Genomic DNA, 25269 nt, shown 5'->3' with positions numbered 1-25269 from the left:
TGAAACTTATTTAGGAAACCAGCAGGTTTTCCTCTCCACCCCCAATCTCTTCCAGCTCTCTTAGCTGTTTTGTGCTTGTGGATGCTATTCAGCTCTATCTTGCTAAATAATGTGCTTATTCTACTATTTCTTTTGGCCTGTTTTAGAAGTTGCATAAGTAGGATTATAAAGGGTGTACTCCTTTTGTCTTTGGGTCATCTTTTCTCAGCGTTCTGTTTGTGAGGCTCATCCATTTATCTTCTCTCCCTCCTGAAATGCCACTAAAATAACGGTAAAGGTAAATAAAAGAAAGACCTAAGCCCTTCTGGAAGGGTGGAAGGACAGAGAAGTCACAGCAACCCATTGGGAAAATGAAAAGCAGAACCCTCATGGTAACTAACAGCAGACTCAGGAAGCTGAATGCCAAGGAGGCTGGGCCGGGGGGGAGGGAATTGGGAAGCAACCTGTGGTGTCCCCACAAGGCTGAGGACCTGGGTCTCCCCCTGCCTCTGGCAGTGAGGGCGGTATTCTAGAGGGCCTGTCCAGAGTCTGCTGACACAGCAGTTAGAGTCCCAGACGTCTCCGCCACTCCTCCATCTCCTTCTCCCTCTTTCTACCCCTTCAGTTCGTTGATCGCCTCCATTTCCATGACTTAGTCAGTGTTCACAAGTGACCCATTCATTTTTCCTGCCTGACCGCTCTTCAAATGCACACATCCAACCACCTCCCTGTGTTTTCCATGTATCTCTAATCCCCTGGTGCTGCTGGCACCAGGGTTAAGGGGTCACAGGAGACAGCCCCGCTCTGGTAGAGCCTCAGCTGCTGGCTCACACGCACTGGGCCAGTCTCCAGGCAAACCTGGGAGTCCTGAAGTTCAGTCCGGTGAACCTGCAGCTCCCTGAGGGACACTGGGGTCTGACTCTACCTGAGAACAATGTGAAGGCCCCCTGGCCCCCCAGACTTTGAGTCCTGCTTTAGCTGCATCCCACAGTTTTGATATGTTATATCTGCATTAGTGTTCAGTTCAAAATATTTTCTAATATCCGATGAGATTTTTTTCTTTGCCCCATGGGTTATTTAGAATCATATCACTTAATGTCCAAGCAATTAGGGGATTTTGTAGGGGTTTTTTTTGTTGTTGTTGTTTTGTTTTTTGGTATTGATGTCTACTCGATTCTACTGTGGTCAGAGAACATTCACTTTATGATTTTAATTTTAAATTGAAATTTGTTAGAGTTTGATTTATGATTAGCATATGACTAATTTTAGTACATGTTTTATGTGCAATTTATTTATTTATTTATTTATTTATTTATTGGGCTCCATGCCCAGTGTGGGGCCCAACATGGGGCTTGAAATCACGACCTGGAGATCAAGACCTGAGCTGAGATCAAGAGTCAGTCGCTTAACCAACTGAGCCACGGCGGTGCCCCTTTATGTGCACTTTAAAAGAATGTGTATGATATATATTTTTCCTTCTCAGTAGGTGATAGAAGAAGCAAACCAAAAATTTTTATCCTTTTATTTACAACCTTTCTGTCTTTTTATTTAAATGTGTCTCTTGGGGGCGCCTGGGTGGCTCAGTCAGTTAAGTGTCGGACTCTTGATTTCAGCTCAGGTCATGATCTCAGGATCGGGAGATGGAGCCCCACGTCGGGCTGCATGCTCAGTGGGGAGTCTGCTTGAGATTCTCTTTCCCTCTGCCGCCCCCCACCCCGGCGCACATGTGTGCTCTCCCTCTCTCTCTCAGACAGATAAATACAATTTTTTAAAAAAGGTGTCTCGTGGCAACAGAATAGAATTTTTTAAAAATCTGTTTCGACAGTTATAATGTTTTACTGGGAGTGTTTAGTCCATACTAATTGGGCTTTTATCTGCAGTTTTGAGTCTTCATCTTCCATTTGACCTAGCTTTTTTTGTTGTTGTTCTGTTTTTCCTCCTTTGTTGCCTTCTACTGGATTAATAAAAAGATTTACATTTTTTTCTGTTCTTGCTACTGAATGGTTAGTTACACATTCTTTTTCTGCTCTTTTGATGATTACCTTAGGGGTTGAAACATGTATCCTTGAAAGTCTAATATAAATTGTTGCTCTTCCACTTACCTGACCTTGTCTTGTGGCTTCCATCATTACTGTTGAGAGGTCAATTGTCAGTCTTATTTTTGTTCCTTTAAAGGTTATCTGTCTCTTTTTTTCTGGCTGCTTTTAGGACTCTTCATCTTTGGCACCCAGTCTTATTATGATGTGCCTTCGTGTAGTGTTCTTTGTGTTTGCAGAGCTTCTTGACTCTATGGGTTGATACACTTCAACAATTTTAGACAATTAATGGTCATTATCTTCTTAAGTATTGCTTCTCTCCTATTCCATTTCTTCTTTTTTTAGATTCCAGTTACTTGCATGTTAGACCATGTCACTGTGTCCTGTATTACTCTGACTCTACTTCCTATATTTTCCATTCATTTTTTTCCCTGTTCTGTAATCTCTCCAGTTCATGAACACTGCTTTCAGCTGTGTCTAATCTCTTGAGTTCTTAATATCAGTTATTGTGTTTTCAGTTCTACAATTTCCATTAGAAATTCTTTTTTATAGTTTTAGATCTTCTTGCAAAAGTCTCCATTTTTCCATTTATTTTCTCTGTCCCTTTCTCTTTATTTTGAATTTATAAGTTATGGTTATTATAAAGTCCTTATTTGGTAACTCCTAGATCTGGATCATGTGTAGATATGTTTCTTTTTTTCTTTTCGTGTTTTTTTTCCTTCCCCCCAATTTTTTTTGAATCCTATAGTCCTGTCTTTTTTCATGCCCCGTGACTTTTGAATTAATGTCAGATCTTGCCTATTGAAACACAGTAGAGGCTCTGGATGGCTCGCCTTTTTCTTTCCAAGCAGATAGAGAAGACGGTCATCCCTAATTCAGGCAAAGACTTGGCTCAGTCAGGGAAACATTGCAGTTTTGATAAGGTTTATCCTCCCTGTGGTTCTGCCCTGCTTTTAGACTCTGTGCCTCCCAGGGCTTTCGAATCAGGCACCAGTATGATTACTGGAGCCCTTCCTCCCAGTGGATCTTGAATGCTAATCCTGTCTCTGTAGCACCTGAGAATGCAGAAGCCTCCTCTTTGATTTGCAGAGGATTTCTGCTTGTGTTTTTTTTTATTATTATTATGTTATGTTAATCACCATACATTACATCATTAGTTTTTGATGTAGTGATCCATGATTCATTGTTTGCATATAACACCCGGTGCTCCATGCAGTACGTGCTCTCTGCTTGTGTTTTTTTTTTTTTAAAGATTTTATTTATTTATTCGTGAGAGACAGAGCGAGAGAGAAAGGCAGAGGGAGAAGCAGGCTCCCAAGGAGCAGGGAGCCCGATGTGGGACTCGATCCCAGGACCCTGAGATCATGACCTGAGCCGAAGGCAGACGTTTAACCATCTGAGCCACCCAGGCGCCCTCTGCTTGTGTTTTTAAACTCCTGCGCCTCATACCTTCCGAGCTGGGCACCTATCTTAAGGGGAGAACTGGCTGAGTGAAGCTCCCTACCTCTTTCTCCCGGGATTTTGGCCTCTCAAGTTTGCTTCTCTTGACCAAAAGCTCAGTGGGTTTCTCCATCCCTCAGCAACAGCTCTCTGCCTGGGAAGACTCCAGATTCCCAGCCTCTTGCCCCGTGCCCAGAATGCAAATGTGTTGAGGGAGAGAGTGCTGTGGCGTGTTGGAATGTTGTCTCCTGTCCCGGCAGCCCCCCATCTCTGGAATCTTGGCTGCTAGGCTGCGTGGCTCCAGTAGCTCTTTGATTCTCATTGTGAGATTTTACCCAGCTTCTCGAGCTGGGCGTGGTGGGAGGGAGCACTGCCGGGCTGCCAGCCCTTCTGCCTGGAAGCAGAAGCCGACCTCTGCTCTCCGTGCTCCACGCCAACGCCTGCTCTCGACCCCAGAGCCGTCGCACAGTCTCCATGTGCTCTCGCGATCCTTCACAGGTGAACTTCTAGCTCTATTTTTAAATAGGGGGGAACTGGTTGTTCCAATACCAATCTCACCCAGTTACCTGAAATGCTGCCTTATCATCTATTAGATGTGTGTATGTCTGTCTGTCCGTCAGTGGTCAGGCTTCGTCTTTTCTGTTGGTCTCTCTATTCATGTGTCATTGCTGGACTTTGGAAGTTGTTACGGCTTTATAGTAAGTCTGATACCTGGTAGGGTACCTTCTTTGTTCTTATTTTTCACAGGTCTCTTTGGAATTCCTGCAAAATTCCACCGAAAATCCTGTTGGGATATTTTGCTTATTGGACTTGCATTGAATTAACATAGCTAAATTTGGGGAGAACTGAAAATTGTGCGATATTGAATTGAACATCTGCTTTCATAAATATTTTCTTTATTCCTAATTATTTCCTATTTCAGTACTGAGCATTGCTTACTCAACAGATATAGCCTCTTTTTTTTTTTTAAGGCACAAGGCATGTTGCTAAATGCTAGAAATCTCATTTCAATTTACATTCTCACCAGGAATTCATGACCTTGCTTTTGCTCTTCCCACCCCAGCTGGATTGGCCTAATACTTTTCTCCATTTGGAGAGTGCAGAGATTTTGCAGCATGAGGAAACTCAGATTCTCAGGGAGGCACCTCCTTCCAGTCCCCTCCTGGGGGGTCATTTTTGGATACGAGAGGGTGAGACTGTGGGAAAAACCCTTATGGTGCGTGGATGAGTGTGCGTGCTGTGGTTGTAAGGGCTCTGGGGTGTGGCTGGGCGCGATTCCAGCCCCCAGTTCTGCTCCCCATCCACCCGGGCTTTTGTTCACGTCCTGCACTTGTCGGCCCTCAGTGGTCGGCTGCTCTCGTGCTTCTCTCCCTGCGACCTTTGGAAGAGCTGTGCTTGCCCGAGGGGATGGTTCTGCTCCATGTCCAGCCTGTTCTGGGGAGTCCTGAGGGGTCAGACCCCTGACTCTGGGCAGGGCCTGGGAGTTTATAGCCTGAAGTCTGCATTGATCCCAGCCCCTGTGGGGCTCCCCTCCATCCGCAAAGAGAGACAAGCCCCAGGATCCTCCTCAGGACCTTTATGCTCTGTCCCCAGAGGTTCTCCTAGATGGGAAGGGGTCTTTGGGGCAGATTCTCCTGAGGGTGGCAATTACAGATGGGGAGTGTGAAGCAGAAGACACCCTTTTCAGAGGGAGGATTTCCTGGAACTCCAGTGTGGGAAAGTCTCAAGACCTCTCCCCTAAGCCTTTGCTCCACTTGGATGCCTCCAGTGATGGAGGGTTCACAGCTGAATGGGCATCTCGGTTCATTTTAGACAGAGGTTGGTCTTCATGTCAGGCTGAGTTCTGTTTTCTGGAGCTCTTGGCCATTCCTGTAACCAACAGCTCTCTGCCCTGAGCTTGTCCTCCTCCGTGTTCTCAGGAGCCCTGTCCCTCAAGCCCCTGAGCCCCCCTTGGGTGGCCAGCTGCAGTGTCAGGCTGGCAGCCCATCAGTGGCCTGTGGGAAGGACCTTTCAGAGTGGCCAGAGCAGCACTGAAATTCTGCAGGGAGTTTTTGCTAGCTTTCCTCAGGATCCCGGGCCCTGAGACGTGGAATCACTTTGGGGTCATCCACTTCAATCCTGTTATTTCACAGATGGGTGAACCGAGGCCCAGGGGTTAAGTCACATAGCAGGATCGGGACTGAGTCCTCTGGTCCCCGGCTTGCACCTCCTCCACGTGACTTAGATGCGGCATCAGGAATGCCCCGGGTGCCTGCAGCATGAGTTAGGAGCTGTGGGAAGTGGTACTGAAATGCAGAGTTCTGTCCCCTTACTTAGGACTGCCTGCCCCATCGTATGGATTTGCTAAGTGAACCATTTCCTTCCCTGCTAATTTGGAGACCATACTATTGCTGGTTCTGGCTGCCAGGGAGAGCCCCAGGATGTAGGGTACGGGAGGACATTCTGGAACTGTATTCTGTTTTATAACACCCTTGACATGTTGATGATTTAAAGGCCCAGGCTATGTCAGGGTCATGCTTGCAGACAGAGAATCTCCATCCCATGACGGCTCTCCCCACTGCTGGTGAGAGCCTACACACCGCTCATTCCCATACGGGAATGGAGGACAGTGCCCCCACCAGGTCCCTGGCCAGGTGGGCTGGGCCGGGGCTTAGGAGTGCCAGTCAGAGGGTAGCGGGGTTCTGTGACTTCCGCTGACCTCACCCTTGCATGGCCCCCAGCGCGGGGCTGCCCGGTCCTCTTCATCCTGGGCCTCTGCGTCGGGGCACGGCCTTGCTCTGGCGCCCTGCCGGGGGCTAGGAGACCGCAGGGCCCCGGGAGCTCTGAAGAGGCCATGCCTGAGAGACACATTTGGCAGCATTTTTCTGTGGAAACAGACGCTTGAAGGTGGTTCTGTTCCTGGGAGCCCCTAGAAGCTTCCCTGGGAAGGCAAGGCCAGACTCTGGCCCCGCAGGGACCTGTGTGCCTCCGCAGACCCCAGCTGCCGGCCTCAGAGCAGCCACAGAGCATCGGCCCAGAGTCAGAAGGAGAAGGGCTGCGTCTGGGGCCATGTCTGGGGTGGTGTTGTGCCGACCTGCCAGCCCCCTGCGGGGCGGGCGGCTCGGCCTCCGCCTTGGGAGACTCACCCGTGTGTCATGGGGTCTTCAGCAGCTCTAGCTTTAGCGAAAACAAGATTTTTCTGTACCTTTGTGGTTCCTGGTGGGGCCGGAGGCTCTGCGTGCCCCAGCACCATAGGACTGTCCCCCACTGCCTGTTACTGCACTCCTGCCCATAGGGACGCTCAGCCCTGCCTGGGAGCCCGGGGTGGCCCTGTGCCGTGCCTCCCTCCTCCCAGGCCTCCCCAGGGTCCCCCAGGCTGCTTCCCTTCCACACACCCCGCCCCGATCGTGGCACACGGGGAGTTGACTGCAGTCTGGTGTACTGGGTGAAGCCCTCTGGTCTCTCGCTGCAATCCAAGGCCTGCTTGGAGAGAGGGCTGCCCGCCCCCACCTGCCCCTGTTCCAGGGTCCCCTCCGGGTGCACTGGTCTGGGCGCGTAGGGCAGGTGGGGGGATGCGCAGGGATGAGGTGTCATGTGCACCCCCCCAACAAGCGCAACCCTATTGTTCCCCCTGCGACCCCACGTCCTCAGCCCAGATGCTCCCACAGGGAAGCCAACCCACCTCCCTCCACCCTCCCGTCTCACCCGAATCTTGCTGCGCATGCTGCTCTGTTCACACACTTCTGGCCTGTGAGCTTCCAGGGCCCAGGGACAGCCCTGTTGAGCGGGCATGGGTCCCCCGGGGCCTACGTCCTGGGGAGTTGTGTTCTTGGTGTGAGTGTGAAGCTGACCTTCCAAGGGATGTGAAGGTCAGCTTCATGCTCACCAAGGTTGTCCCAGAGCAGGCCTGGTGGCTTTGGCATCCCATTCATTTTTCATGGCACCCGGTGGCTGGGCCGGGGGGTCACTGCTGCAGAACCTCTGCCCCGGGCAGCGCTGGGCTCCAGCAGCAGTTTCTGTCCAGCTTTTTGTCCTTTTAGTTCCTAAAATTTTCACCAGGTAGTGCATGTACATGTAGCGCCCAAGGCGATGGGCCAGGAGGCTCCTGGAGGGACGGCTCCTGCTCAGCCCTCCCTGCATTTGCTTCTGGTGTTGGCCCCCTGCTCATGCCCGTCTGCTCACACGGAGATCTGTCCAGTGTCTGTTTGTATCTAATGTAAAGGTTCAGCTGTTCCGTAGCATCGTTCCAGCAGAGACCCCCACCGTCCCCGACACTCCAGCAGAGACCCCCGCCATCCCCGACGCTCCAGCAGAGACCCCCGCCGTCCCCCACGCTCCAGCAGAGACCCCCCACCATCCCCCACGCTCCAGCAGAGACCTCCGCCGTCCCCCACGCTGCAGCAGAGACCCCCGCCGTCCCCCACGCTCCAGCAGAGACCCCCTCACCGTCCCCCACACTCCAGCAGAGACCCCCGCCGTCCCCCACGCTCCAGCAGAGACCCCCCCGCCGTCCCCCACGCTCCAGCAGAGACCCCCCACCGTCCCCCACGCTCCAGCAGAGACCCCCCCACCGTCCCCCACGCTCCAGCAGAGACCCCCCGCCGTCCCCCACGCTCCAGCAGAGACCCCCCGCCGTCCCCCACGCTCCAGCAGAGACCCCCCGCCATCCCCCACGCTCCAGCAGAGACCCCCCGCCGTCCCCCACGCTCCAGCAGAGACCCCCCGCCGTCCCCCACGCTCCAGCAGAGACCCCCGCCGTCCCCTACGCTCCAGCAGAGACCCCCCAACCCTGCCGTCCCTGATGCTCCAGCAGAGATCGCCCCCCCACACACCATCCCCACTGCTCCTCAGCAGTTTGGATGTGTTTCTTTATCATTGTCTGGTGTCCGTGTGAGATGCCCATGCCATTCCCATTCTCCACCGTCTGTGGCCTGTCCTTCTATCTGGAAGCTTACAGAATCTTCCCGTTAGCCCTCAAGTGCTGACATGTCACAGTTTGCTTGGTGTGTGACTTTCTCCGGCCGGCGGGGTGGGTGGTGGGTGCTTTGAGTTTGGAGACTCGCAACTGGCAGTCCTGGGAGGTTTTCTCGAGTTCTCTCTCAGTGGCTCCTTTTCACTGATCCTCAAGTCTTATCTCTCCCCTTTCCTGGAAAATTACTTAATTCCAGCCTTTTAGTTTACTTTTAAAGTTTGTGTTTTCATATTTTTAATTTCGAAGAACTCTCTTATTCATTAAATGGTCCTTTTAAAAATAGCATTCTCCACCCATTCGTGGGCGTAGCAACTTTTCTTTCTGAGAACATTAATTACAAGGAATTTAGAAAATACTTTCCTTCTCTTCCCCGCACTGTTTCGTGCTGCCATGTTCCTTTCCTGGTGGTTTTAGCGTCTGTTATTTCTTACTGGAGGGTGTGGTCCTGGCAGGTCTCCCCAGGTTCTTGGCTGGGGAGGTCCACGCACAGGGGTCCCAGGGCTAGGCTTCTCGGGTGTATCTCAACCCCCTCCCTTCAGCAGGTGCTCCATGCCCGCTCTCTTCCGGGCCGTGGGCCCCCAGGCTGGGCAGGGCTCACTCTCTCCTGCCTGGTGGTGGGGGAGGTCTGGGCCCTGGATGTCTGCAGGGGGAGGGTGGGGGCCTGGGGGTCTTCACGAGTCTGCCAGGGCCGCTGTACCACAGTTCTGCAGACTGGTGGCCTAGAGAACAGAGACATATTATCTCCCGGTCTGGAAGCTGGAAGTCCAAGATGAGGTGTGAACAGGGCTGGTTCCTTCTGCTGCCATGTTCTGGGCTTTGTCTGCTGTCCACCTTAGCCGTTCTTTGGCTTGTAGAAGCATCGCCCCAATCTCTGCCTTTGTCTTCGTGTGATGCTCTCCTTGTGTGTCTCTGTCTAATTGTTCCCTTTTGTAAGGACTCCATATTGAGTTCAGGGCTCACCTGACTCCCGCGTGACCTCATCTTCATCAGTCACATCTGCAAGGACCCCATCTCCAAATAAGGTTACATTCTGAGGTCCTTGGGTTTAGGATTTCAACACAGAGATTTTGAGGGAACATAATTCAACCCATAGCAGGTTTAATGCTGGCTTTCCACCAACACCCGTTTTTGGTCCCCCCCCCCCCAGAAGCCAGCCTTCAGAGGCACTGAGAGTCTTTCTGGGTCCCACTGAGTGGATTGGCTTGTTTCTTGTTGGGCTCCAGATTTCCCGGGCTTGCTAATAAGCCAGGCTGCACTCGTCCTGTCGGCTATCTTGTCCAAGAGTTGTGGTGTTTCTCGTTTGTAGCCGCCCTCTCCAGTCCCCCATCCCTGTGGATTAGCACCGCGTGCAGGTGTCCCTTAGTGGGATTTTGGAAGGGAGAAGTTTCGGTCACCAACCAGAAGTAGCTGTTCTGCCTCTCTGGATATTGTTTCTAATTCATGTCTCCCTTTCTCTCAAGGTGTCTCCGAGCTCACTCGGGCTCCCAACACTGCTAAGGGTGACCCACAAAGGCCGGAGAGATGGCTGGGGCCTCCGTGAAGGTGGCGGTACGCGTCCGCCCCTTTAATTCCCGGGAGATGAGCCGAGACTCCAAGTGCATCATTCAGATGTCTGGAAGCACCACAAGTGAGTATCGGTGACGGGGTGTCCGTGGGTGGCTCGTCGCTCGGGGCCGCGCGTCCTGGCCTGCCCAGCCAGACACGGCGGCCGGCCTGGCCCCCCCAGCTCCCTCCTCGTCCACATGGTGTGTTGGTTCCCTGGGCTGGCAGGGACAAATGACCACAAATGGGGGTGGCTCCAACAACAGTTCTGAAGGCCGATGTCTGAAATCAGGGTATTGACAGGGTCGTGCTGCCTCTGACCTTCTAGAGGAGGCTCCGTCCTGCCTCCTGTGGCTTCTGCTGGCGTCAGCACGTGGCTCCACATGGGAACACTGACCAGCCGGCGGGTGGGCGGGGGTGGGCTAGATGGGGGATGGGCACTCAGGAGGGCACTTGTGAGCCCTGGGCCTGTGTGTGAGAATCACTGACACCAGTCCTCCACGGTGTGTGGACTAACTAGCATTTAAATACAGACTTGAAACACCAAAAGAGAAAAGAACGCTGATCCCTGGATTTAGGACCCACCCTGCTCCAGTATGACCTCACTGTGACAGCTAATTTCATCTTCAAAGACCCGTTTCCAAAGAAGGTCACTCTCTGAGGCTCAGGATGGGCATGGATTAGGGGGGCACACTTTCCGACCCAGTACATGAGGTTACGGATTTCTCATCTTGTTTCAGCTGCCCTGCATTTTACACTCATATGTTATCTTATTCAGCCTGTTCTTTTGCCTTGTTCGTGACTGTAGGTCATCTCCAACTGTCCTGAGGAGGGGGAGGCCTGCAGTCCACAGGCTAATAGGCGGTAGGAAGAGAGGGAATGACACTGTGGTGCTCAGGGAGGCAGATGGGCCCTGACAGCCTTCGTTAGCTCACAGGCTGCTGGAGGGAGAGAGCACCCACTCTGAGCCTCGCCTTTGCTCTTTTGGCTTGAAATTTTGGATCAAATTGGCCCCGCATGCAGACGAGTGGCCAGATTCTCACAACCCGAGCAGCACCCTGGGAGACCCTCCTGCCCCCCGTCCACCTTTGCTTCCAACACGGAGGTTAGCGGGGCTTGTTTCGGGTCCCACAAAAACCGAGCCAGGGTCTGGGTTATGTCTCCAGCTGATTAACAGCCTGCCCCCACGCTTGTGACTTAGAACAAGAACTCTGGGCTCAGCAGGTGGTTGGCTCCTGGGGTCCCTCGGGCAGTGACCACGGCTGTCACAGCAGGCTCGGGGGTATAAGCCATACCGTGTGCTCAGCGCCGGCTGCTCGCTCACACTTCATCCCGATGCTGTAGGATGGATGGCAGGTCTCAGCTCCCACGTAACCTACCCCGCCTGCTATCCAGGTTCAGAGGGAGGGGCTGCCCAAGGGGAGGGGCACTCAGCGCCGAGAGCAGCTGCCTCCCTAGACCTGTTGAGGGGGTGAGGATTCAGGTGTCTCTAGAATGTTCTGAGCACCTGTAGGCTCGGTGGGAAGGGGTGAGGGCTGGGAGGTGGTCTTTTCAGAAGCCCGTGGAGCTCTGTGGTCCTTCATCCCGGGTGGGCAGGTCGTGGATGCCCTGCTCAGAGCTCGTTTGGGGGCCGTGGGCACAGTGTGACCATGCATATCTGAGGTCTCGTCATGGCTCTTAGGAATGGTGTTGCCTCCACTGGGTCCCTGGAAGCAGACCCTGACGTGAGGATTCGGGTGCCAAGGGTTTATTGAGGAGGTGATCCCAGACTACGTGGGGAGAGAACGTGGACGTGGGGAGGAAGCTGTGGAGGGCGCTGATGCATGGGTAACCGCCACAGACAGCGGCGCTCGGGTCACTGGGACCCTCTAACATAGAGAATGCATTTCTGCATTGTCCTCCCCGAGGCTGGCTGCTTGTCCAGCATCTCCCCCAGTGTGAGCCGAGGGTTGGTCCAGGGGCCTGGTTTCCTTGTGACCAGAGAGGTGCTCAGGTGGCGTGACTCATGCCTTGAGGTGGGAAGCCAGGTGCTGCCCAGAAACTGACCCTGGGTGGGAACCATGACATCTTGGGTGAGAACTGCGACTCCTGGATGCAAACCATGGCCTCTGGTGGGAACTGTTACCCCAGGTGGGCATTGTGACTGAGGGTTGGAAATGTGACCCCTGGTGAGAACCATGACCTCTGATGGGAACCATGACTCCTGGTGGGAACTGTAACCTCTGATGAGAACTGTGACCCCAGGGTGGGAACTGTGACACCTGGTGGGAACGGTGATCTCTGGTGGGATTTGTGATCTCTGGTGGGAAGTGTGACCCCTGGTGGGAACCCTGACCTCCGGTGTGAACCCTGACCTCTGGTGGCAACTGCGACCCCTAGTGGGAACTGTGACTTTTGGTGAGAAGTGACCCCAGGGTGGGAACTGTGACCTTTGCTGGGAGCTGTGACCCTGGGTGGGCAGAGGACATGTGCCCAACGAGCTGACAGGGTCTGCCATGTCACTGTTGGGTGACCCCGGACATCAACAATGAGTGTGGGGACCCCTATTCCCTCCTGGGGCCTGGCCCATCACCTTGGACAGTCGCTGAGGGTCTTGGCAGGAGGGGCTCACAGGTGACCACACCGTCCGGGAGCCTACAGAATACAGAACAACACATCAGAGTCAGATCCGTCTCCCCTGGAGCTTGGGAGTGGTCTCGGACAGGGTGGGATGGGCGTCACGGAAGCAGACAGCTGGAGGAGATGATGAGCTGTGGGGGTGAAAACCCTGACTCACCTCTGGCCTGAGAGACAGAGACGCAGAGACACAGAGAGATGGAGAGAGGGAAGGAGTGTCAGAAGAATGGGTAATTGAGACAGTCACTCAGGGAGCTGTATTCATCTTGGAGAAAACAAAGCAGTGATGATACTGGTAGAAAGTGCTAGAAGCCATGTCAGAAGTGTGGGTGAAGGCTAAGGGCGCCCAGAGGAGAGGAGGATGACCTCCAGCCCTCAGCGCAGGAAAGCTTGTCCGTGGAGTGGGGTCAGCGGGCAGGATGGGCTTTCCTCCGAGCGACCCTGGGGCAGAGTGGGGCGGTGGAGTCCCCCGAGCCAGCCCGAGGTGCACAAGCATGGAGCTGTTTGGGTGACAGCTCACAGCCACCTTGTCAGTGTACGTGGGGCCTGTGAGAAGGGGCGGGGACGGTGCTCCACACGAAGGCTGCGCAAGGCCTCAGGGGCCAGGCTGCGAGTTCAGCAGGGAGCACTTGCCCAGCGAAGCAGCAGTGGAGGCCCGGTGATTCGACCGCGTGGCGGCTCTGGCCGCATACTTGCTCGTCGGCGCCTGGCGCCAGGCCGTGAGAGTCAGGGCAGGAGGCCGTCTGGCCCTCCCCGCTCCACCCTGCCGGGATGGTGACTTGCTTCTTGGATCTCAAAACTGGGTGCCCACGGGAGATGCCGGGTCCCGGAACATGCCGCTTGAAGCTCCATCCTGACACACAAATTAGAAACATTCACAGCTAAACGTAATTTGTCTTCCCGTGTTCATCACCTGTATGAATGATTCCCTTCACCTGAACATTTCAGATTTGGCAAGTTTGAGAGCCAGCCAAATTGTGCACAGTGTAAGCTTCGTCCGTGCGTGGCAGGCTAGCATAGATTACTCAGGACTGCAGACGTCCTGTGTGTATCCCCACATCCCCACTTTACAAGAGCACAGACTTGGGGACCTCTGGAAGGGTTTCCTGTCTTCTGAGTCCTTCTGGCCACGCAGGGCTTACCTCTCCGGCCTCTTGTGCCCACTGCAGGCCAGCCCTCACCCCCAGGCCCTCTGCACCGATGGGAAGTCCGTTTCCTGGGGACAGATGAGCTGTGACAGAAGTCATTTTCCCAGAGACCAGTGGTGTGAGATCAAGGTGTCAGTGGGGTTGGTTCCTTCTGAGGCTCTGAGAGAATCCACTCCTGGCCTGTCTCCTGCCTGTGGTGGCTGCCACAGGCCTGGGCTGGCCTCCGTCCTCATGTGGGCTTTTCCCTGCGCGTGTCTGTCTGTCTGTCTCTGGTGGACCCCACTTCTTATAAGGACCCCGGTCACTGGATTTACAGCCTGCCCTAATTGGCATGATCTCATCTTTACTAATCTCATCTGCCAAGACCATGTTTCCAAAGAAGGTCACATGCTGAGGTTCCAAGTGGATGTGAATTTGGGGAGGATGCTACTCACCCAGGACAGTGCCTCTGGAGTGGAGGGGACTGGACCAAGGCCACAGGGCCGATGCATCCAGGGCCTGCCCCAGCCTAACCAGGCCCCACAGGCTCACGCCCAGCCTTCCTGCCTCCAGCCCTCCTCCTGGATCCTGGCAAGCTGGTCCCAGTGTGATTTCAGGCAGTGACCACACATTCTGGATGGCCCCCCGGAACATTCCAGACACTTCTTTTCTGCTCATAGTGGTCTTTCTCCCAAAGGCCCTTGTCAACCAGCAGCCCTGTGCACAGACCCAGGTGTTGCAAATGCCTAACTCATCTAAGCCTCCATTTGCTGTCACTGTTCTAGAATGTTCTAGGTTCCAAATAGAGTGAGTCTGGGAATGGAAGTCCACAGAAGGGAGCTCGGCTGTGGCTGTGGAGTTGGTGGCACCCGCAGGCCTGTTCACGGTGTCTGCAGAGGAGCCCTGGAGGCCGCTGGGCCGGGGCAGCAGCCTCATCCTAGGGGTCGGGTGCCTGTCTGTCCTGCCAGCCCCGTCCGGGACAGCCACAGGGCCGGGAGCTGCCTTCTCCCCTGGAGGCCCGCCACCCGTTAAAGTTGCGATGGGTGTTCTGCTCTCAGAGCCGCGGTGGTGGCCTCATGTGCTGTCCCCATAGTCCCACAGGGATGAGGACGGTTTCCAAGGCCCGGACAGGGAGACCCGGGCTCTGGGATGCATGTCATCATTTGTGGCTGCCTGGGAAGAGCAGGGCGGACATGGGGCCCCTTCAAGTCGTCAGCAAACATTTGCTGAGCACGAGCCTTATGAGGCTGCAGTCTGGGGCCCCAGGAGAGCAGGACAGAGGCTCTTACTGCCCTCAGGGGCGACGCTCCAGTGGGGAGGTGGGCAATGCACACATCAGTGCCAGCTGGAGCTGGACCGGCAGGGCCAAGGGCTGTGCCTTGCAGCATCAAGAAGGGGCCCAGTGACGGGGCGCAAGGGCTGGCAAGGGGCTGGGGGCCACATCCGACGGCCAAGGAGCCTTCCTGGTCAGTTGGGAGAAGGTGAGGGGTGAGCGCTCTTGTGGGTGAGGAATGCCAGTGCCCGGGTGTGGAACTAACTGTTCCCTGAGACCCCGCCGAGGTTCTGGTCTGCTGCGGTGGGCTGTCTCCCAAATCCTGCAAGTGCGGAGCAGTGGCCTGCTGGTAAATCAGCTCACCTGTGTGTGCGCTCACACACGTGTGCACACACACTTGCATACGCTCACACTCGTGCGCACACGCTCACACGTGCTCACACTCATGTGCACACACGCATGCTTACACGTGCGTGCACACGCACGTGCACACATGTACACACATGCACACATTCATGCTCACACGCACACACATGCATGTGCACACACACTCAAGCCCTCATACACATGCACACACGCACGTGCACACACATGCACACACATGCACACATGCACACATTCATGCTCACACACGCACACAGATGCATGTGCACACACTCACACCCTCATACACATGCACACACACGCACGTATGCACGCATGTACACACATGCACACATTCATGCTCACACATGCACACACGTGTGTGCACACACACCCTCATACACATGCACACACATGCACGTGCACACACGTACACACATGCGCACACATGCACACATTCATGCTCACACACGCACACACATGCGTGTGCACACACTCACACCCTCATACACACGCACACACATGCACGTGCACACGTACACACATGCACACATTCATGCTCACACACGCACACACATGCGTGTGCACACACACTCACACCCTCATACACACGCACACACACGTGCACACACGTACACATACGCACACATTCATGCTCACACACGCACACACATGCATGGGCACACACACACGCCCTCATACACATGCACACACACGCACGTGCACACACACACGTGCCTGATTTCCCTGATATAAATACTCTCCCTGTGGCCAGTTTAACAAGAGGCTCACAAAATTCCTCAGCATTTAGACCCTGGCGGTGCTGGAAGGAGCCCGCACAGCTCGCACTGGCTTGTGGACAGAGAAAATGGCTTCCGTCAGTCCTTCCTCCCTGCCTCCCTTCCCTGTTCAAGCTGGGGCCCTCACCAGCCGCGTCTTTGTCCCTGGCAGGTGCCCATGCCTTGTGCACCCTGTATTGTACGCCCTTTGGAGGGGCCCCAGCTCCCCCCGGCCTGGTGGGAGCATGCCCCAGGAGGACCCCTCCTCCTTCCTCAATCCCACACAAGGAGAAACTCAAGAGTCTGGCAAAGGAAGCCCTCTCTCTAGCAAAGCGGCTCTGTCCCAGTGTGTGGCAGGCTGACTGCGGGCGGCGGTGTGCCGGTCAGCCCTGGGGAGGGTTTGGAGGTGCCAGCGAGGAGCCAGGCCCAGGTGGACCCTGGGTTCCTGTCTGACTGTGCCTGGAGCTCAGGTCCCATCTGTAATGACAGGGTACTTCTCAAGACCCCATGGGGCCCCCAGGGGGGAATGGGGATAGGTGACAGGCAGGTCCTGAGCGCCGGAGCCCCGCTGCCTGACGGTCCTCATGGCAGATTCTCCTGTGGCCCACTCCTGCCCTTCGTCCCTCACTGTTAGCTGTCCCCGGCCCCCTCGCGCTGCTGTGCTCTGTTCCTGGGAGGGCCCCCACCTCAGGGAGCCCGTAGTCCATGAGAGGTACATGGCAAACACCCCAGCACCAGGACACAGTCGGAGCGAGGTCAGCACCCAGAACAGGGCAAGGGTCATGCTGGACACGGGGGAGCAGGCTGGATGGGGTGGGGGCGAGGCCTGTGCAGGGCGTGGGGAGGGGACCTGGCCCCTTGCCGCACGGGCATTGGGGGCCCAGCCCAGGCTTGGCTCGGAGGTGCTGTGATTGTTGTTTCCACGGCGCTGGCATTATCTGCACTTGGGGTTCCGGTGGCTGCATCCCCAGTCTCAGCAGGAGTTGAAAGCAGGGCAGCTGGCTCTCCTCAGCCTTGCTCCCAGAGGCAGCATGGATGTGAGCTGCTCTAGGCCCCAGGGACAGCGCTGTGACGGTCAGTCCCCTGCTCCTGCCCGCTGGCTTCTCAAACGTGCTGGGTGATCTCCAAGAACGCCTAAATCTGGGGTCCAGGTCCCAAAACCAAGTCAGCCCTGGGGACAGGCTGCGGGTGATGCCCGTGTTGGAGCACGGTGCTCAGCAGGAGCAAATGGCCGAGGGGCCTGCCCGCAAAGACACTGGGCCTCAGGGTCCTCCATCAACTGGGACTTTGTAGGTTCAGATGGTGGCCCGGCAGGCAGCGGGCAGGGTGGCCCGATGGGGGTGGGGGCCTCGGTGGCTCTTGCCTGGCCACCAAGCACCTGTGGCCTGTGGCTCTGGGCGTGGGAAATCCTAGGGGCAGGGGTACTTGCAGGCCTGGGGCAAAGCAGCCTCGGGCTGGAAGCCTGCTGGGGTGCTTAGCCGGCCCTGGCCGGTGGATGATGGCACCAGCACACATTCGTGGCCTCGTTCCTGGTTTGAAGAACTGACATTCTGGACCTGGAGCCTCTGGACAGCACCGCATGCCGCTTGCTGGGGGCGGGGGCGGGGGGCTGTGCAGAGGACAGTGCCAGGGAGCCCGCGAGAGCAGGCTGGGAGGCAGCAGAGGCACACGGGCAGGAGGAACGAGCTGTGTGCCCCGTGACGGAATCCCGCAGCGGGGACAGCCCGTGCTGCGCACCCAGGAAGCACACGGGGACGGCGGGCCCGCAGGAAGCAGAGCTCGACCGAGCCCGGATGCCCCAGCCTTCCGGGTGCGTCTAGGATGCGTGTATGCAGAGCAGATGTGGAAAGGCCCAGAGGGGTGGGGTGGGGAGCAGGGCTGGACCGAGGGGTGGGGGTGGGCTGCGAGGTCTCCGGCTGACCCAGCATCTGCAGGAAGGAGCCACTGTGGGTGCCCTCAGCGCATCTGTGGGCAGCAGGGTCCACCAGACAGAGGAAAGGGGCACACAGGCTTGTCTGCCTGGAATTGGAGCCCTGGCCCCGTCCCATCGGGGGGCTGGCTTGTCTGGGGCCAGAGGCCTCTGAGGACCCCACCTCGCTGCCTTGGGGCGCCTGTCTGGGGGGCAGGTACACATGCTGATCTCCTCTCCCCCCAGCAGAGTGTTAACTGCCATGTCCGTCCTCTCTGCAGCCATCGTTAACCCTAAACAGCCCAAGGAGACACCCAAAAGCTTCAGCTTCGACTACTCCTACTGGTCACACACCTCGGTAAGCCCTGGGCTGGGGTTCAAGGGGCTGGGCCGCAGCGGTGGGGATGCTCCACCATCCCTGCATGTGTCTCTCTAAACAGAGCCACTGCTTGGGCAGGGGAGGGAGGGACAGGTGTGAGGCCCAGGGAAGGGGCCAGCGGTGCCTGCTCGGGGTGGGGGGGGACTACTTTCCCAAGGCCCTTGTGTGTGAAAGGTCACCCTGAGCAGTGACATGCATTGTTAGGGTAACCCCCTGGGGCCTCCCTAAAGCAATCCTCTGTTAGGAGAGCATCTGGACACAACACGGTAGTCTGGTCCCTGGGCCCCCCGGGCCTCCAGGCTCTGCCCTTCCAGCCCCACCTGTCCTCACTCCCAAGGCCGCCTCGATTTTGAGCATTGTGTCTCATGCTCCTGCCTCTCAGCCCTGGTACAGGCGGTTCCCTCTGCTGAAATGCCCTTCTGCCCCGGCCGCCCCGCCCCGCCTGGCCAGCTCCTTCCAGTCCCTCCCTCGGGAAGCTGCACCCTGCCGAGCAGGGTTGGGTCCCCTGTGGAGGGAGTGTGAGAGGGGGTGGGGGGGCAGGTGTCCTTCCGCACGGCACTGCCCGTGGCCCCCGTGAGGCCCCCAGCTGCTGAACACGGCGGGCCAAGCCCCCCACCCAGCCTCCTACAGCTGCACCGCCTCCTGTCTTCCAGCCTGAGGACATCAACTACGCCTCCCAGAAGCAGGTGTACCGGGACATCGGCGAGGAGATGCTGCAGCATGCCTTTGAGGGCTACAACGTGTGCATCTTCGCCTACGGGCAGACGGGGGCTGGCAAGTCCTACACCATGATGGGCAAGCAGGAGAAGGACCAGCAGGGCATCATCCCCCAGGCACGCGGGCTGGGGGCAGGGTGGTGCGGGGCCTCGTAAGGGCCAACCAGACAGGGCTGCACCAGCCGGGACGGAAGAGCCCAGCAGGGCGCCCCAGGAGAGGAGCCCCAGGGGGAAGGGAGCCAGGAGGGAAGGTAACTGGGAGGGTGGGGGGCAGGAAGAGGCTGGAGCCCAGGCCCTGTCATGGGGTGCTGGAGGGGCAGAGCCACTGGCATGGCTGACCTTGCCCTGGGGGGCTGTGAGGGCTGGTGGTCTGGGCAGGGAGAGATGCCCGCACAAGGGGCAGACTTCGGTTAACTGAAGGCTGAGACACAGATGCCTCAGATACTGCTGGGACCCTGGCTGACACCCTGCCCAGCCGCCCTGGGCAGGCCTCTGGATCTGAGCTGGTCAGGGCTTGAGCCGGCCAGGGCAGGGGAGAACGCCAGGTAGTCTGTAGCTTGAGACTCCCACCCACTCCGTGCAGACAAAGATGGTGCTCAGAGCGTAGGAAAGGATCAGATATCGTCCATGAGCACTCCATGATGTAAGCAGAAGACAGCTGCTTTTTGGGTGCAGGCCTTCTCAATGCCTTTGAGATGCACTATTAGGGAGCAAGAGGGGCCTGGAGAGCTGTGTCCAGCCTGGGCTCAGGCTGCCCACAGCACCCGGGGACAGGGCTTCAAGAACAGCCCCATTGTCCCCATTGTCTGACGCTCTGTCCTCGGCCCTGCAGCTCTGTGAGGACCTGTTCTCCCGTATCAACGACACGACCAATGACAATATGTCCTACTCCGTGGAGGTAGGGCTCCCCGAGTGTCCGTGACTCCAGCACGGGGCGGGGGGTTCCAGGCATGGACAGCAATGCTTTTCTGATTTAAAGCAAGTCCCTAGCACTGGTTGGTACCCTGAGCTTGTCACTCGCTCGTGCACGCAGCGCCATGTCAGTGTACCCGCTCCAGACAGGGAGATGTGCTGGGCACGGAGGAGCGAGGGATGGTCCTCTGCTCTGCGAGTGTTTACTTAGTAGTGCTCTGTGCCAGGTGCAAGGACAGGTGTCTCCGAGCTGCATGACCCGGTTCTGCTGTGGCCACGGTGGCCCCAGGTGTCCCTGCTGGACAGGCCCACAGGACGGCTGTGGGTGGGGGGAGGCCAGCAGGAGGGGCTGGGCTGACACCCCAGCTCATGCACTCATACAGGGGATGGGAGTCCTTGGCACGCCTCCCCCTACCCAGCAGGCGGCCCCCGTACCTCTATCCCAAGAGTCCCTGATGACGGCCCTACACCCCCACCTTGGGGGGGTCCCTGCTGCTGGCCCCCATGCCCCCTGTACTCCTCACGTGGGAGCTCCTGATAGTCCTTGCAACCCTCCTCCATCTTGGGGGTTTCTGATGAAGGCCCCCACACCTCCTATCCTCGGGGTCCTTGATGGTGACCCCCATTGCCCCCTGGCACCGCACCTGGGGGGGTACCTGATGGAATGTCTCTGCCCTGCAGGTCAGCTACATGGAGATTTACTGTGAGCGTGTCCGTGACCTCCTGAATCCCAAGAACAAGGGCAACCTGCGTGTGAGAGAGCACCCGCTGATGGGGCCGTACGTGGAGGACCTCTCCAAGCTGGCCGTCACCTCCTACAATGACATCCAGGACCTCATGGACTCAGGGAACAAGGCCAGGTGTGTGCCAGGTGGCTCACCCATCCTCCCCGTGCCCGCTGCTGCAAACCTCTGAGGAAGGCCTGGTCCCTGGGGCGCCTGTTGGCCCGCCCACTGCGTCTGCCCAAGCCCCCCCGTGGAGGGGTGGGCCCCATGGGATGAGGCCACAGAGGGCACATGCCAGCCTGAGAAGGACCTCCAGATCCCCCACCCCATCCCCTACACAGGGGCTGCTCCTCTTGCGGGGCTGGTTTGTGCCCTAGGGGGGACTGGTTGGCGTCTGTGGTGGCTCCCCGGGGGGCCCTCCCCATGGGCAGCTGCCCTGTTGGGCTCAGTGGTCAGGAGGACCAGCCTTGTCTTCTCCGAGGACAAACAGCCCTCTGGACAGGGCACAAGGTAGGGGCTCTCGGGGAAGGGCCGACCGCAAGGCATAGCTGGGCACAGGCAGTCCGTCTCCACGGCAACAGTCCCCCTCTCTGCCACCCGGGGGCTCTGGGAGGGTGAGGGTCCTCCTCGCTGTTGCGGTGCCGTGAGGGTGCTGTTGTGACGAGGCCTCTCCCTGCTGGGGGCTGTCCGACAGTGAGGTCTCTGCATGTCAGCAGCGCTGGGACCAGCCCCAGGCCTCCCCGCAGGCTGCCTTGGGCTTTGCCCCCTCCCCAGACGGGGACAGAAGGTGGGCGCCCGCTCTCCCTCCTGGGTGGGGCTTTTCCACATCACGGTCCAGGAGGACCCCCGGCCAGGCAGTTGGGCGGGGGCTGTCTGGGCTGCGCGGAGCCCCTGTGACCCCCGAGTCCCAGGCTGCAGCTGGTGGCCAGGCGGGGCTGAGCCCTGCTCGTGCTGTGACAGGAGGCACGGTCACCACGTGACATGCCCGATGACCTGGCCCGGCTGGCTAGCACCATCAGCCACTCTCACGCCCGACCACAGGATGACGGGTAACCCCATGCGGCTTCTGTCCCCCCAGGACCGTGGCGGCCACAAACATGAATGAAACCAGCAGCCGCTCCCATGCCGTCTTCAACATCATCTTCACCCAGAAGCGCCATGATGCGGAGACCGACATCACCACAGAGAAAGTGAGTTGTGGCCTTGGCAGAGGGGGGCCGTCTGGGAGGGGGGCAGGGGGCAGTCCCATCGGGCAGGACGAGGACGCCAGGGTGACCATCGGCCTGCAAGGCATGTGCCCACCCCCAGCCTGGCGTGGGCCTCCAAGAAGTTGGCCCGGCCCGCAAGGCCACCTCTTCTCAGCGTTTGGCACCGCCGGGGCGTGGAAGGGGCTGGGAGGGGAGGGTCCGCGGACCCGGCGTCTGCCTCCGTCTGCCTCCTGCCAGGAGTTGGGGTGGAGACTGGGGGCTGAGGAGGGCTGTCCCCAGAGCTGAGCCTCTGTGGATGCTGGTGGCCCTCGGAGGCTGGGGGCCGCGGGTTGAGTGAGTGCCTGTCACAAAGGTGACCGTGGGCCCTGACCGACTGGCAGGAGCCGGGGCCCCGGCATCCACAAACACAAAGCCGAGGCTGTGCTGCCTGGGGAACCAGCCCGCCCACAGCCCCAGCCCTGGATGCCTTTCCCACACGCCTTGGCATCGCCGGTGGCCCAGGAGGGCACCGTCTCCTGGGGCCTTTATCCAGACACGTAGTCTCTGTGCTCCCAGAAGGGCGGCAGGGCAGGCTCAGAGCCTCTTCCTGTCCATCGGTGGCTCTGTCCCTTGGTGTCAGGTTTTCTCCGTGTCATCTTCCCTGACCCACGGTCCAGGCCTCCTCCTGGGGCGCCTCAGCCACCTCCTGACAGGAGCACTCTCTCAGGCAGCACCCCAGGGTCTGCAGGGTGTCTGGGAGAAGTTGGCCCCACTTAGTCCCCAATCATGCCAGGGTCACCTCAGCCTGGTGCCATTCTCCCCAAGAGTCACGATGGCCCAGCGGGGTCTGGGTGGGCAGAGAGCGCAAGCTGGAACAGGGTGGACCTAGCTGTGGGCCACCCGCTGTGACCATCCTCCCTGCTGTGGGCTCTGGGCACCAAGAGGGTCTCCTGACTGTTAATGTCTGGGCAAGTCCTGTCTGCAGTGGCCACGGATCGGGAGGGCCTGGGTCTTTCTGGAACGCGTGTGAGGCAGCTGAGCGGCGGCTGGGGTCCTGGAACTGGGTTCAGATCCCACCACAGATGATGAGCCCATCTGTGGAAACAGGAACAGGACACACCTGGGGAGCTCTGGGGGGAATTCTGTGCCAACACATGAAGAGCGCCCCGCGTGCTGAGACCAGCACAGCGGCAGCATCGGGCGTTTTAGGGGTGAGGGGCGCGCAGCCTCTTGGGGAGGTGGGCTTTGACCTTAGGCAGAGTCTCGGACGAGCTGCGAAGGGAGCAACACTGTGCAGGGTTAGAAACCGTCAGGCCTGGGGAAGGGCTTGGCCATGGCTCCTCAAGTGTGTGCTTCAGGCCGTGCTGGGAGGAGGCGGGCACCCCCATAGGGGCCCTGCGGCGTCTCCTGCATGTGACACACTTGCCATTTCAGGTGAGCAAAATCAGCTTGGTGGACCTGGCCGGGAGTGAGCGGGCCGACTCCACAGGAGCCAAGGGCACACGTCTCAAGGTAGGCGCCAGGCTGCCATGTCTGTGATCCTGGGCCTCGCTCATCTGGCGGATCGCATCTCTGAGCCAGGCTCGCTCCAGGGTGGGCTGGGCAGGAGGGCTCCTCTTGGGGCTGCAGGTGGGGCCACCCCCACCCAGGGCGAGCTCGGGCAGGGAGAGCAGGGGCACGGGAGGAGGTGGGAGGGGGCCGGTAGCCAGAGGGCAGCGCCTGGCACACTGCTAGGGCTTAACAAGGACAGAGACCCTGGCAGGAAAGCTGGCCCCTTCGCAGGCCCTCGCAGTGACTTGGCCACTGGTGTGTGGCTTTCGCGCCGGAACACAGGCTGCGAGGCAGACAGTTCTGGTCAAAGCAGCCTTCAGTGTCAGGAGGGAGAGTTTTCACGTTCCAGCCCCACTTTGGTCCCCACATTACCTAGTGGGTGGGGAGGGGCTCTGGAAATTGCACCAGTGGGGCCCTGGGGCACGTGTGGGATGTTACGAGGGCTCCCAGGCAGCCTAGGAGAAGCTGGGCAGACTGTACCCCCCGGCCGGGGTCGGCCTCCACCTGGCTTCTTGCCAGAGGCTCCCGTGCTCCAAGGAACCCTGGGATTAACGGTCAGGGCCCGGCGGCCTTAGCCCCGTGTCACATGGGCTGAGTTCCCAGGGGATCACTCTGGAGCGAGAGGCTCCTGAGGCTTTCTGATGTCCTGACTGTCTTCTCTGCACACAGGAGGGAGCCAACATCAACAAGTCCTTGACCACGCTGGGGAAGGTCATCTCTGCTCTGGCCGAAATGGTGAGCTAGCTTTGGGTGTCTAGAGCTAGACTGATGGGATGGGTTGCGGAGGTGGCTCCCTGTCCTTCCTTCTGGGAGGACACTGGGAGCCTGTCACAGCTGTGCCCGGCGCTATGTCTATCAAGGTGCCTGGGGTTCAGGGGAAAGCCCAGAGACGTGAAGGGTGTGTGTACCTCGGCTGCAGATGGAGGAGCGATCCCTGTCACGCCCTGGAACCTCAGTTTCCCCACCGGTATTGGCCATTCACTAAGACACCCAGGCCTTTGCCCAGAGAAGGATGAATTTTAGGAGGCCCTACCCTTTTCTTAAATTGTTTGGGGTGAGGGAAGAGCTGCTGGGTGACAGCAGCCTGAGGGGTCGCCCTGTTGTTCGGCCCGTCAGGACCAAGTTGGCCAGCAATGACCAGGTGGTAAGGATGGACACCTGGCATGTGCTCAGGCCTCTCCTGTTCCTTTGTTCTCTGGAGCCCGCTAGTCCTCCCCTCCCCACATACCCTGGGTCCCCAGCCTCCCTCCAGGTCCTCAGATTCTGCCTTTTCTTTTGCAGGACTCTGGGCCCAATAAGGTAAGCTGCTCTCTTCAGTTCTAGGGGGAGGAGCCTTCAGCCACTGCATCGGAGGGCTAGAAGCAAGGACTGCCTTTAGCCCCAGTTGTTCTGTGAAGGGCTTGGCAGTAAAGTTACCCTTTCATTTGTGCACCTAGCAGACAAACACATTGAGCCCAACTCTGAGCTGGGCCCTGTGTTAGAACAACACAGCCCTTCAGGGGCCACAGCACGATGGGGGACATAGTAGACATGGAAACAGAATTATGAATTGGTATAAATCTCATAAAGGAAAAAAAATGGGCTGTGAGCGTGACTCATACACAAGATAGCCTTTAGTCAGTATGGCCATGGAAACTTTACAGGACAGGTAGCTTAAGGGCTGAGACCTGAGGAGAGGGGAGGAGCCAGTCAGGCAGAGGGGAACGCGCCTGTGCCATGTAGTTGGAAAGCCCAGTGTGAGGTGCTAAAGTGGAAAAATGTTGATTTATGTGAGGAATTGCGTG

General features: G+C 57.6%; 1 protein-coding gene across 29 annotated transcripts in view; it reads left to right on the top strand.

The window, feature by feature from the left end:
- KIF1A (kinesin family member 1A) overlaps positions 1–25269 on the top strand; it is a 98529-nt gene that overhangs the window by 14283 nt on the left and 58977 nt on the right. For all 29 annotated transcript variants that reach the window (XM_078071591.1, XM_078071590.1, XM_078071589.1 and 26 more), the window contains exons 2-10: positions 9867–10033; positions 18297–18373; positions 19048–19227; positions 19943–20008; positions 20704–20882; positions 21826–21937; positions 23369–23446; positions 24155–24220; positions 24767–24784. In XM_078071591.1, coding sequence (XP_077927717.1) covers positions 9928–10033; positions 18297–18373; positions 19048–19227; positions 19943–20008; positions 20704–20882; positions 21826–21937; positions 23369–23446; positions 24155–24220; positions 24767–24784 — 882 coding nt within the window. In that variant the 5' untranslated portion in view covers positions 9867–9927. The remainder of the gene's footprint in view (positions 1–9866; positions 10034–18296; positions 18374–19047; positions 19228–19942; positions 20009–20703; positions 20883–21825; positions 21938–23368; positions 23447–24154; positions 24221–24766; positions 24785–25269) is intronic.

The sequence above is a fragment of the Halichoerus grypus genome, chromosome 4, assembly GCF_964656455.1.
Source record: "Halichoerus grypus chromosome 4, mHalGry1.hap1.1, whole genome shotgun sequence".
Classification (NCBI taxonomy): Eukaryota; Metazoa; Chordata; class Mammalia; order Carnivora; family Phocidae; genus Halichoerus; species Halichoerus grypus.
Note: the sequence above shows the minus strand (reverse complement) of the source record. Positions and strands in the feature narration are given on the sequence as shown.